The sequence below is a fragment of the Poecile atricapillus genome, chromosome Z (assembly GCF_030490865.1).
Source record: "Poecile atricapillus isolate bPoeAtr1 chromosome Z, bPoeAtr1.hap1, whole genome shotgun sequence".
NCBI classification, from domain to species: Eukaryota; Metazoa; Chordata; class Aves; order Passeriformes; family Paridae; genus Poecile; species Poecile atricapillus.
The window spans coordinates 111,394,440-111,408,640 of NC_081289.1; the positions used below are offsets into that span (position 1 = coordinate 111,394,440).

General features: G+C 38.1%; 1 protein-coding gene across 1 annotated transcript in view; it reads left to right on the forward strand.

Annotated features, from left to right (window-relative positions):
• The window catches only part of PIP5K1B (phosphatidylinositol-4-phosphate 5-kinase type 1 beta), a 99,203-nt gene that overhangs the window by 39,447 nt on the left and 45,555 nt on the right, over window positions 1-14,201 (forward strand). Inside the window, exon 4 of the mRNA XM_058827867.1 lies at window positions 8,697-8,827. Coding sequence (XP_058683850.1) covers window positions 8,697-8,827 — 131 coding nt within the window. The remainder of the gene's footprint in view (window positions 1-8,696; window positions 8,828-14,201) is intronic.

Genomic DNA, 14,201 nt, shown 5'->3' on the forward strand with positions numbered 1-14,201 from the left:
GTAGGTGGCATCTTTATCTGAATTAATTAGACCTTGAACTCTTCAATTTCCTACAGTAGTCAGCTGACTTGCCATCTGCATGGATGTAAATGTCTTGCAGTTTCAAGAAATTATATTACTACAGCCTTATGAAAAGGCTTGCGTGAGCATTGCTACCCTTATCCTTTCAGACTCTGAAATGCATAACTGGACCAAGACAGATCATAATTTCTATTATGAATCATGTCTGCTTTCCATTGTTTTGTTTCTAGCTTTCAATTTTTCTGCTGCTGCATTCTGAAATAAATGCTCTTCTGGAGATAGTTTGTTTCCATCTAACTCAGGTTATCATAAAGCAGTGAAAAACAGTCATTATTTCTGTTTATTAGTCTTTCTGTTTATTGGTTTTGGGGGTTTTAGGGTTTTTTGTTTGTTTGATTGTTTGGGGGCTTTTTTGGGTTTTTTTTCTCCTTTCTGAAAACCAGGTATTTTTTTCTCTTTTAAATTGTGTTAATTAAGATGGGGCTGCTAAGGTCTGCAGCTGCATGCATTTGTTACAGTTACAAACATAATCTGAAATGACTTATGGATTTTCTGTCTATTAATAAATTTTGAGAAGTTGTTAAATCTACAGTGTGAATATGAACAATGAAGAGTTTCAGTCACTCAGATCAAAGAACTTCATTAATGAAAGAGGCACTTCACAGATGTATGTTCCATTCAGCTTTTAAAGCTGAGAATTAAAATTACTTTGAGATCAAAGAAAAATTGTACAGACTGTGGCCAGTTCTTTCAGGGTGGAGGGTTTTTGTTGGTTAGCTTGGGTTAGTCTTGTATTTATTTTTGCTTTTGGTTTGAGTTTTTTGTTTGGTTGAGTTTGTGCGGTTCTTTGTTGTGAGCGTTTTTCTCAGAGAGAAACAGGGTAAGGGGTACAAGAGAGACTAGTTATTTGTTCCATTGCATGCTTGCAAAAATCAGGTCACCAGACTATAGTTTCTCTTGGATATTCATATCCAGTCACAGACATTGGAGTATGCAGTTAACACTTCTTTTTCCATTTTCTTCCTATTTTGCAGACTTTGTTTTGAGAAGTTGCTGACACACATGCAGTTTTTGCATTGCAATGTCATCAGTCACAGCTTCCTGTCATTTCAGTAGCCTCCTGATGCTTAATAATAGGACAGTGGCAAGAATAAGGCACAGACAGATCTGTCAAAGGATATTAGAAGTGCAGAAGAAAATCACACCAGAAAATAAAACAGATGTAAATGTGCACTTGTAAAAATCTGCTACTGGATTGCCACAATCTCTACATTTAGCCTGAAGGCTGCCACACTAGTGTATAATTAGAGTTTATTTCTTGTCATTACATATCTTGCAGCTCTTCTGTTTAGTGTATTACAAGTACTTTATGTAACCTGTTCAAAACTGCATATTGTGCATCACTTTGCCAGGAGCAAGGGAAATTTGCCTGGATAAAGGAAGCCAGCTACCTATTGTTAGAGCTTGCAAACATGTGCAAGCAGCATTTCTCAATCACTTTTAGTATTGACTTATGCCCTGCATCTAATGCCTGTAGGTAGGGTACTTTTTCTTGTAGATGCTGCAATTTTACCACTGGAAGTTTTGCTGCACTGAGACCTCAATGGCTGATTTCTGCATCTAGAAAGATACTAAAATGGCTGTCTTTAGTGACTTTGCCTGGGGCTATGGCTGCTTCCAGGTTCAGAGGTCTCAAATTCTTTTTCTCAAAGATAGAACAACCAGAGTAGCTGGGTTCATGGCTACTACTGAAGCTTAAGCATAATTTTTTTTCAAATGGATGAAAAATTAATTGTAAGCCACGGAATCACCTGAATCCAATTTTGGAAAATTAAGGGAGATCAGATTCAGCTTGGATAAGAAAATCATTCTGATTGCAGTTGAACTGTAACAATCACACAGACACACACACGATGGGCAGGAGTTCACCTTCATGACCTGTGACCTGCAGAAGGTGGGCAAACATTTACTAGAGAGAAGTGTAAACTGAAGAAAGATTGGAGGGGTACTGTGGCCATAGTGACCCATGGTTACAAGTTGTGGAAAACAGTAAGATTAGTTATTTTAGTGGGATTTTCTGATAACTCTATTTTTATGTCCCTATTAATTATGTGTCAGCTGCAGAAAGCATGCTGGGATGGAATAGCCACCTCCATCCAGAGGTTTCAGTGGAAAGTGTCAAGAAGTGCTGTTTGAATGAGACTGTAAGCACAGAAGGCACTCAAAGACAAGACAGATCTAGTGCAGGAGCAATGGACTAGGCAATAACCACACATACATCTTGAATCTAATTGAAATTTTCTAATATTCTAAGCAAGCTCTTTTTAAATATTACTTGAAGAAGATTACTTGAAGAGAAGGCATTCTCTTCAGATGGTTTGGCTTAAGAGTTTACACAATTTATGGAAGGTTGTATCTTCTCAGAAGTCTGGAAAAGATAAACTGTGTTTGCATGGAAGTGGTGATGCAGGTGAATTCCTGGTGCTTACGGTAACTAGTAAAACTGAAGAACAAATTGCCTACTTGTAGTAGAAAATTTAGACATTGCATAAGCCATGTGGCTTGAGCAGTTTTGATCAACTGAGACCCATGAATATTTTTCTTACTTTTTTAAAAGAATTTATTTATTTCACTGAGAATTTTGCCTGAAGGCAGGTAGCTGTTCTACCTCAGTCCAGTTCATTGGCCCACAGAGGAGAAGGGTGGGATAGTGAGGAAGACGTGAAAAATCTGCTTTCCATTCAGTAGCAAAGATAAATGAATTGGCAACAACTGCTTTGTTGAAAAGTGTTAACCAGTGAAGGCTTCTGTTCAGACATCTGTTATGAAGAGCTGTGGTAGCTAGGTGTCTGTGCCATTTAATTTGGCAGATTTTTAAACCTGTTTGAATGACACCAGTAGAGAAGGTGAAAGAAAGCAATAATTTTGCCCTTTACAGTGTTAATGAGGCAGAATTTCCAACACAGAGTTAATTTCTCTTCATCACTTTATGGCACCTGCAATAAAGCAGCTGTCTTCTGGAAAAATCACCATCTTTGCAATGGGAAGTTCATAGGTCAAACTTCAGCTGCAATAAAATGTCATAAAAGGGGAGAATACAAAAACAAGGACAAAGTTCACATTCATGAAGTCTTAAAAGGTTTCCCTGGGATGACTACTTTTGAAGAAGTCTGGAATGTTAAAGTCACATTTCCTGAGCATGTTGTGGGAAATGCATATAGATTTAGCAAAGAGCAATTGAGAGTTGAAAGATGAACAGAAAAATAACCGTGAATGATAGTAGAGATGAGTAACTTCTATTAAATTAGATGAAGCCTGTGTCCTCCTGCTCAGCTCCAATCTGCTCGTGATTTGTTAAATGATTGATAGTCCATAGCCATTAATCGTCCCATACAATTACCAAGAAATTATAAGGGCACTTGTTTAAAAGCATCCTTCATTCCTTATTAATGTAATAAATCTATTTACCATATCTAAAATCTTTGTGTACAGTGTAGTCTATACATTTACTGACACATTCATGGTTTGTCAGGTTTGCCAGTAATTTACAACCTTCACACTCTAACAGAAATAATTGTTGGCCAATTTGTAATATATTTTCTGAAACTACAATTATCTGTATTTTTGCCATTCTTGATTTTTTTCATTTACTTTAAAGAACAGACTTTTTCAATCATTTTAGTAGCCTTGACCCTAATTTTCACAGCTGTCAGCTAGTTTCAGTTAGTTAGTTATTGTCTTGGTATTTTTTTCTTATCGGGATGTGAACTGCCTTTATATGCATTATGTCTGTCTGATTAACACCTTTAATTTATGAAAATAACAAATATGAGTTTTAGAAGGCTTTGCGAAAGTGACTATTTGTGGGAAAAACAATATCTAAATCCTGCTTAGTATATTTGTGGGATCATGTGAAAACTTAAGACCTGATTTGAGAGGATTTAAATTCTCATTTATTTTGCTACTCTGAAAAAGGATTTCAGCTTAGAGTAATGTAGAGCAAGTGGAAGACCAATCTGCAGAGAAAGTAATTTCAGAGAACAGTGCACTGAGTGCTAGAATGTTTATCAGTGATGCAAATATTCCATATACCTGTGTTCTATATTATATACTGCTGTTATGCTTTATGAGTCTGCATATAATTTTTCATATCTACAAGTCCTTTTAGAAAAGCCTTATGACAAATACAGAAAGAAATATATAGTTTCTTTTGACAAAAAGAGGCAAAGATGTTTCATCATAATGAGGACAGTTTCATATTTTTATGCAGGGATAAAAGCATCAAAGCACCTGTGCAGTAGACAGTAATATGCTTTACAGCAAAAAGAGGATGTGAGAAGTTTTACTTTGTGCCCCTTTATGTAACAAAGACAGCTATCATAGTGTACACCATTTACTACAAATTCCATCACTTTCATCACCTAAAATTCATCAACATGTTTATCCTGCTGGTTATTCTCATTCCTTAATATTTCTAGAGTTTTAGGAGGTTGATAACAGGTTAAATGATCTGGGAGTTGCTGTACTCTCATTGTGCACTGTCAGCTTTATAGTTGCAGCTAATAAATGATCTCACGGCTATTTTCTGAACTTCTTCATGAGGCTAATAGGACGAAAAATTTATTTCAGTCTCTAAAAGACTGAAAAAACCCAGCAACAGAAGGTTGCTGAATTTTATTGTTTGCTTTGCAGCACGAGAGTACTCAATACAAATTGAAATAAATAAGGGGCTTGGGTCTGAAACTAGATTTTGCTGCCTTCATGGGCATTGGAAGAGGTGTGCCCAAGTAAGGAAACATTCACAAGAGACTTCTGTTTCTCCAGTTGCATTTGCAGTTTCCAATAAATACATTTTTGTTGTAACAAAATGAATGCTTCAAGAACATTTCCCCTAAAGCTTAAGAAGCAGCTTCTTTATCTTTTCCTTGGATTTAATGGTGATAATATTATTAATAATAATAATGATATCAAAAAATTAAGACAAGTGATGTTTTAAAGAGAAATGCCAAGGCTTTTTTTGTTTTTATGTAATGGATTGTGGAAACAAATGCTTGTCAGTTGCTAAGGGCATACTGGGTTTCCAGCCTTTGGTGTTAGTGGTGATTGACAAAGAATGGACTTTGGACCATCAGTTGCCTTCAGCATACTGTAGCGGCTCTCAACTTATTTCAAAACAGTTGTTAAAGTATTCTGAATGATTTCATAACATTACATTTCTGCTAAACCAACTTCTCTAGTTGCTGCAGAAAAGATGAGTAGCTACTAATGACACTCCTGAATATAAGTGGAAATTAACAAGAAGGTAACCTTGTAGGAAAGGTCTGTGTCATTGTGGTAGAAGGCTTACACACTGCCTCCTGGAGACTAGAAGTCTGTAGGTCTTTTGAATTTGAAAAATAATACCAGAGATATTTTTATGAGCTTGAAAGATGATCCAGAGGCTTCCTTTTGAAATCATGTTGCCAGGTTACTTGTCTTGGTGTTTTAGAAGTTTGGTGGGTTTTTTCAGGGTTTATTTGGAATGGCATGTCTTCTATTGTACTGTACTATCTGCTGTTCTTCCAGATATAGTTGCTTGCTGTGGCAGTGAACAAGACAGGCATCCAGCAATGAAGCAGAAACTATTTGTATGTGTATTGGTTTGATCAAAGTTACATAATTACAGCTTTTGTTGGGCATTAATCATTCATGAATAGAAGCCTTTCAAGGAAAGAAAAATGTGACTCTTCTTATGACACAAAGCCAAATCTTTTTGCTAGTCAAAGTAGCACTTTTAGAATGGAGTGTTGTTTGTTCCCACCAAATCACTGGTTCTAAAGTGTTATGCAAGTGAAAGTTCTGCTTGGTGTGCAGTCTTAATTATTTAAGAGCTACACATCTCTGTCTTTTCTAAAAAAAAATCAGCCACTCTAGTATATGCTGTTCCAAGAACTATAACAAGAGTAGCTTTGTGTACTTGAACCATTTCTTATGTGATTTCCACTCCTGAAATGGTTCTGTTCAAGTGCTGAAGATGTTCTTATCATGAAACTTCTGGTATTCTTTGCTTCCTCCGTTAGTCTCTTGCTTGTTTGGTAGGCAGGAGGTAAAACCTGAAAACAGGGACCAAACATGTTGTTTTCAAACTGGTGATCATGCAAAAGAAGATAGTCCCTCACAGCATTCTTTCCCTGCCCAATGGTTTTCTTTATTCACTCCTTCCATGTTTTCTTAAAAACTCCTTTCTTGACTAGTTTCTGATTTTGACTCACTTCTGCTGCTTTTTTAAATTCATGCAGCATGACTGTCTATTCATCATGGGAAAGTTTCAGACATGGTCTCAATTTGTACATATATGGTGTCACAATTTCATGCTATTGTTTTGAAGCCTTCTCTGTCCTGCAGGCTCTGGCCATTGAATTTAGTCATTGCACTTTTATAAGGATAGATTTTTGTGGAGAGGTTTTGCTTTCCCCATTTCATTTTTCTCTGGACTCTCCACAGTCAATGGACCTCTTGCACTGACTGTTACGCAGAATGTAATAAATACATTTATTTGCATTTAGAATCAGCATTTAAGCCATAGGCTTGCATTGTGATGCCTTGGCATGTATGTACAATCACCTGGAATTTGTGACTGTTTTTTTCCAGAATATAATGCATGCTTCACAATCCTGAAGCAATTTGAATGTCCTGTTAGACTGTAAATGTCTTAAGAGGATTACAAAGGATTGTTATTAGTTTTGTCAAGACAGGCAGGAAAGTAGAGGAGGAGTTGTGCTGTGGGTTAAAAGTGAATCATGAACATGTAGAAGTCGACTACAGTGACTATGGAAGCCCTATCAAACGCCTCTGGGTCGAGATCAGAAGGGACATCCCCAAGGGGGATCTCAGATTAGGCATCTGCTACTGACCTCCAGAAGGGCAAAGAAGCACTTAAGCAGGGTCACTTAACCAGCCTTTGGATAACATCGTGGGTGTTTTTGGTGACTTCAACTATCCAGGCATTCTTGGTAGAGCAGTATAGGCGATCACAACATCCATCAAGTTCCTGGAATGCATACAGGACTGCTTCCTCATACAATGTTAGATGTGTTAACCAGGAATGAGGCACAGCTGGACTTGCTGCTCACTAACAAGGAAACCAGCTTTGTAATATCTCACTCAGGCTTTGGTTGCAGTGATCACAATATTGTGGAGTTTGGAGTGTGGCTGTGCACTCTGAAGGTTAATACTAAGGCAAAGGAAGATGTTATGGAAAGAATTCTTCTAGGAGCCACCATAAGTCAGATGAAGCACATGATTAGGAAATGCCAGCACGAGTTCACCAAGGCCAAATTGTGCTTGACAAACCTGATTGCCTTCTACAGCCAAGTAGCCTGTATGGTTGATGTGGGACAAGCCATGGACATTGCCTGTGTTTCTCCAAGGCTTCCTCTGTGATCTCCCACAGGCTCCTGGTGAAGCTGTTGTGTAACAGTCTGGACAAGCTGCCCTTGCAGTGGGTGGAGAACTGACCCACAGGCAGCACCCAGAGTGGGGGTAAATGTCTTATTTTCCAGCTGGCACAAGTGGGGTCTCCCAGGGATTGGTGTTGGCCCAATGCTGTTTCATGTCTTCATAAGTGGTCATCCAGGGCGCTTAAAGTCACTCAGGGATCGAGTGAACACTTTGGAAGGGAGAGCCACCCTGCAGGAAAACCTGTGTAGGCTGGAAGAGTGGGAAAAGAAGAAGGTTTTGAAGTCCTGCAAGGACAAGTGTAAGGTCTTACCCCTGGGGAAACGTTGGGAGCACAAGGTTGGGAGGCAGCTCTGTGGAAAGGGACCAGGGAGTGCCAGTGAGCAACAAGGTCAGTATGAGTGAGCAGTGTGCTGCTGCAGCAGAGGAGCCCAGTGAGATCTTGGGCAGCATCCACAGGGGCTTCAGCAGCAGAGGTTATCCCATTCTTGTCAGTGTTTGTCAGGCCACACCTGGAATACTGTTGTCAGTTTCGGTCTCTGCGATACAAAAAAGATATGGAGAGGCTGGAGAGGGTAGAGAGAATGAGATGATCACAGAGATGATCAAAGGGCTAGGAAGCCTGACGAAGAAAGGATGAGAGTGTTTGGTTTGTTGGACCTTAAGAAATGAAGGCTGAGGCACTTGTCACTATGTTACAGTATTTGAAGGGTGGTTCCAAAGAAGATAGAGACAAGGGGTGACTTGGAAAATATGGGGGATAATAGGTTTAAGTTATTCTGGGGGATATTTCGCTTGGACACAAGTGGGAATATTTCACAGTGAAAACAATCAGCCAGTGGAATAATCTCCCCAGATTCCCTGGTGGATTCCCCAGTGTGGGGCATTTTTGAGATTTGGCTGAACTGGGTGCTTGGTTGTCTTGTCTAGATCGTGCTTTTGTCAAGACAGGTTGAACCTGTTGAGGTCCCCTTGCAACCTGCTATTCTGTGATTCTATGCTGAGTTAGAACTCCGTGTCTAAATTATTTGGGCAATTTGAAAAGTTTCACTTTATATATTGTGATTCTTTGAAATAATTTTAATGAAGAATCAGTTGTTTCACTGAGGTCTAGGATGTAAAGATGACAGGGTGTTGTTATTTTGAAAATTATCAAAGTGTTTAGCTATAATATTACTGAAAAAGAACAGAAATCTGCTTTTAGCAAACTCATGGTTGAATTCTTACTTTCTACACAGACTGCATCCTCAGCTATTAAAGGTGCAATCCAGTTGGGAATAGGATACACCGTAGGAAACCTTACATCAAAGCCAGACAGAGATGTTCTTATGCAAGATTTCTATGTAGTGGAAAGTGTCTTTCTACCAAGGTAAGAAGAAACATATTGGATTTTATTTCAATAAAATTACATAATTTCTACTCTTAACTAGGTGTTTTGAACCAGGTTTGTTTTCCAGTTCTAACAAAATCATGTTAGAGTAAGTATAATGTATGAAACTTGAAAAGTAACTGGTCCTCATATCGTCATTTAAAACGAAGGTAGGGAGAGAATTGGAAAGGTCACACTTCTTCTGAAGAGTTGAGACTTACCCTTTATAGATAGAGAAAGTAATTTTGAGACTTTAAATTAATGGAGTTATCAATTTGAATTTGAAGTGATTTGTGGATCTGACATTCACATTTGATTAGCTGTGTATTAGTTTCTGAAAATAATACTTAATATGAGGTTGATGAGTTCTAAAAAAAATTTTGAAAATTCAAGTCCTGCTGTTTAAAGTATAATGTAAAAATTTATACTACAACGTTGCCTTATATTTACACTATAAAATTCTATTCAGGAATCTAGTCTAGTGACAACACTCATCTCCTTTAAGCTATTCTGATTACAGGTTGTGTACCTTGACTATTTTACCACCTCAGCTTGTATCACTACCAAGTTGATGGTATAGAAGTTGTAACAATACAATTATGCTCATAAGGGAAATCAAGGTTATATTTTTGGTGTACAGAAGATAAAATACAGTGCCATATATCCTTTCCAGGTTCCATATGCTAGCAAGAGATGAGGAGGGTTTAGGAGAAATGTATTTCAAAATCAGGATGACTTACTCTGTTGAGTGTTTTCTGGGATTTCAGAAGCACTAAATGCAGTCATTTCAGTAAGAACATGCTATCTACATAATCTTTCCTGGATTTGGGATTGATTTTTATCAATTTTTCAAAGTTTTGTTCATGTACAGTTTGAATGCTACTGCATAAGCTGTTTTGAATAATTTATAATCCTTTGTAGTTACTGGTGTCACTAAACCAAGTTAAATGAACAATGTGCAAAATTCAGACACTGTAACTTTTGGTATTTCCTCCTGTAAATTTCCTTGTTTTTCATTGAAGTGAGATATCCTTAAGAAAAAAAGAAAAGTGAAATGAAGCTTTCACATTAATACATAGTAGTTGAGGGTATTCATATCCTTGTTTTGGTGTTAATGATAGGGTTTGCGCACATTAGTGGTCTTTCTCTTGTAGATTAGGGAGATACAGGGAAGTTAATTATATGCATGTGTTTTCCTACACTATAATTACAAAATGTTGTTTAAAAAATCCAACTTACAGGTGAGAAATTTGTATATCATGTAACAAAGCTTTTATTGGTGGGAAAAATGTCTGCCTATGACAGTGATAGAGGCTTCCATGGTGTGTTTGCTATATAAGCTTTGTTCATGGAAACTAAATAGAACCTACATGCTGAAACTGTTTTATTACATAGCACGGTTTGAGAAAGAAAAATTACTCTCTTTTTAATCATAGTTTTAAAGGAACAAGTAAAATGAAATGGTTTGTAGTCCACAGCATTGCATGTGCCTTCTTTTCTGTGCGACTCGTATGCATGTATGCACAGAAATGAGATTTCCTTGTTTTGTATTGGTATTAAGGAAGAGCTGGGAGACATCACTTTTGAAACAAAAACAAAAGGCAGAAGGAAGAGACTGATTCCATTAATGTAAAATTTAATAGAAATACTTTTGTAGTACCTTTACAGTCTCCTATAAAAAATAAAAATTTTGAGGAAAATTAGACAATGAAAGTAATGGCCAAAGCAGTGTAGATTTGGGTTTGGTTTTTTTTTTTATAGCTAGGTAGTAAGCAGTATATAGCATAATGAGACACCTTGACTGTAATAAAGAGCCTCTCCATAAAGAGCACTTGTTGAAAACATTGTCTATGGAAATAAAAGTTGGCTATCTGTAGCAATCTCTTCAAACATGGCACTTGATTTCTTACGCAGATGCACAGAAATGTCAAATTTCAAGTCCTTGCTATGTCTCAGTGTAACATCCACTTTTATTTATCTAAAATATATTCAACCAGAAGTGCATTATTGTGCAAAAATTGTAATACTTTTGGATTGCACAAAATTAATACTGAATTCTTCCCTGCTGGTTCAAAGTCTTGGGATGTTGTTTCAGGACAGCATTATGTGGTTTGGTCCTGAGCCATAGGACTTCAATAGGTAACTCCATTATCCACGTTTGAAGTAAAAAGCAAAGGCTGTACATGACTTTGTTTTTTTTTTTATCCCCTTTGGATTTGTCTGGGTTGAAAGCAATTAGTGAAAATTAGTTACACTAGCAGATGAAGTGGGTTGACCTCTACCTGGAAGTACTCTGGAGCACACTGAGGTTGAGTAAACTCTCTGCAGAATTTTGCAGCTGAAGGAGAACCTAACAGTGCAGCAAGAGTGGTGCTGAAATAGGTGCTTGCCCTATTTTTCCACTTGCTTTGGGTACAAATAATTTATCTGAAACTTCAAACAAGCTGTCAGCTGAACTTCCCCTTCATTTTGGCAACTTCACAGCAACCTGCCTCTTTGCACAGTGCCTTGCTCCACCTTCCTCCCGTGTTTTCCCTGCCTTTCCTGTGTCTGGCAGCGAGGTGAGAAGACTCTGTTTTTCAGTCATGGGCACCCCTGCTTCTTTGACAGCAACAGGAGCACTGTTAAGATGGCAGTGGTAAGATAGACCTAAGCTAGTAGAAATGCAATGTAATGCAGCCTGTGCACCACTGAGCAGAACAGTGTTATGTCTGCCCTTTTATAGCTAGGGGGAAATAGTTAACACTTGTTTATGAATTTTATTGGTTGAAGAGGACAAATAGTCTCTGCACACATCTCAGACCCTGAAATAACCCTCAGCCTGTATCTCTGCTTTAGTAGTCATACTGAAGCATTCAGGATTCATTAAGAAGGGAGAAAAAGGCAAGAGAAAAAAGTGGTTAGGTCAGATCTGAACATAACTGCTCTGCATATTTTGGGAGCTACTGATATAAATCAGAAGTAATTCCCTGGATTGCAGGTTGTTCCTGGTCCAGAGTTACTCTGTAACTGTGTTGAATTGGTCAGAGTTTAGCCCAGTTTAATTTACATGTTTATTTCTGGAAGTGACTTTGTGTGAAGTACAGGTGTCTCTGTAGAGTGGACGGATTTGAATTGCAAAGGTGCTTGCCTTTATTTGCACAAGGTAGTGGTGGAGGACCTTTCATCCCTTTCTCTTCAAGGTCCCCAGGACTTTGTATAACATGTTGTTTTTGGAAAATGAGGTACTACTGGAAGTTGCTATAATGCTGCTTATTGAGAACCACCACCCAAAGAGTTAAAATGGTACTATGCAAATTTCCTCCTAGGATGGAGAAACTAAAAGCACCCTGCACTGACCTACTTGATTCTGAAGACAGTGTCTGCAGTCTATACTCTATGCACTGGATAGATTGAAACCACTCCAAGTAACCTCTTTTCTGGCTTTTCAACACTGCTTTGGAAATCCAGCAACAGAGATGCTTACCTGGTGTTGTAACTGCTGCAAGAGTGGCTGGAGGGTTTGGTAGGAATGTTACTCATCCTGCATGTGCTCTCTATGCTCTGTCCTGTGACAAGCTGTGAGGGGCATATTTGTGCCCATCTTCCTTGGCTGGAAGCAGTTCCCGGTGGCACAGTCTGTTTCCAGTCAGTCATTTGTATAATGTGGCTTCAGCAGCATTTAGTCAGCCCTTTGACTTGGCTGTGGAGCTGGCTCCCAGTGAGATGGCCTTGGTTAGAATGGCTCGTCACCCATTTGTAAGGCTAGCTCTGTCAGGCAGTGGTGGTTGAAACTAGTCACAGGGCCATGGGGCTGTGCAGCTGCTTGTAAGTTGGCAGTGTAGGCAGTTTATTAAGCTCTTCCAGCAGACACAGGAGGTGAATTTTCTGTGGTCATTGAGAAGCCAAACAGAAGCTGCTCCGTTGTATCAGCTAATTTTGGCTATGAAGCTTCAGAAATGCAGAATGTTTCAAGCAAGACAGTATGTTTCAGTCTGCGTTGTTTTTTCTTAAATGGAGGCTGCTTCTAAGCACAGCTATTGAGTTTGACCTTTTTTGCAGCAAGTTAGTCAATCTTATGCACTTGGCTTGTTAATACACTTTGATTACAGGGTCTAGATCCTGCATATTGAGAACAGTTGCTATGGTTTCTAATGGAGCTGGGAAGTGTGTTGGATGCTGATGACCTGTAGCACTCTCCAGCTACAATCTGTATACTAAACTTGTTCATTTACAAATTGCTTTCTTGTGATGCTAATGAAAGATTATTCAGTAGTTTCTCCTCTTTAATGCCAGAAGCTTACCGTTGTATTGTGATAGCATTTGAACAATAGCCCAAATAAGTACTCAAAAGTACTAAGAAAGTAAAAACTTTGCCAGTCTGGGTTCCCCCCTACATCTAAAACTGAAGTGTAGTGCTTTCTATAATGTTTTTGACAACCGATTGAGAAAACTGATACCCTTTGAAATACCTGTACTAAACCTGTATCATAGGTTAGCTGATGGACTAAGTAGTGTTTTTGTAGTATAGAATGCTCTAGACGTTCAGTGTGACTTGTATTTAAATGTTCACACTAACAATGAGCTGTTGCCTACCTTACACCATAACATGGGTTTCTATTGGGCAGTTTCACAAGGAAGATAAAGTGACTTGAATATTCTGATAAAGTGCTGCTGCTCTTCCTTGGTGCTTCAGTTGCAGACATGCACAGAATGACTCAAATTCTGACAAGGATTTTATGGTTTGTGAGTTGAGTGATAGCACAGTGGAGGATGTAAAACAAAAATTAGAAATGGGTGTACTTTGGTGACAGAAGCAAAATCTGGTGTGAATTACTGGACTCGGCTACTTCTGTAACCAATAAATTATTGGTAAACCTCTGATAACCCGGATAGTTGTATGGTTATGTAGACTGCTTAAAATACTTCTCAAGTACCCTGAGATCCTGTATTTTAATAGCAATTCCAGTGATTGTGAAATAATCATATCTTGATCATTGTAAGTAAATGCTTCTGTATTCAGCTGTTATGTAGATGTGATTGATTTGACTTGTTTTTAAGTTATTCACTATTCCTAGTTGTATTTCAAAGCTGACTTGCGGGGAACCACTTAGGAGAGCATTTGGTAACTGAAAGTTTAGGAAAATGTAAGTGAGAAAAAGGGATATTACCACTGGACTTTAACCCACAGTATGAAGGAAACACAGACACATAAGTGTTTCCTTCATACTGTATAAATAAGTGTATAATATAATATAATATATTTATTTATACAGATATCCTACTTCCATTATGTGGCAAATGATGCTTTCCTGAAATTACATACAGGAAAGGAACATACCTGCAGCATGTACTTGTTTGATGCAGTTTTTAGAGCTGAAACACATTTTGATGA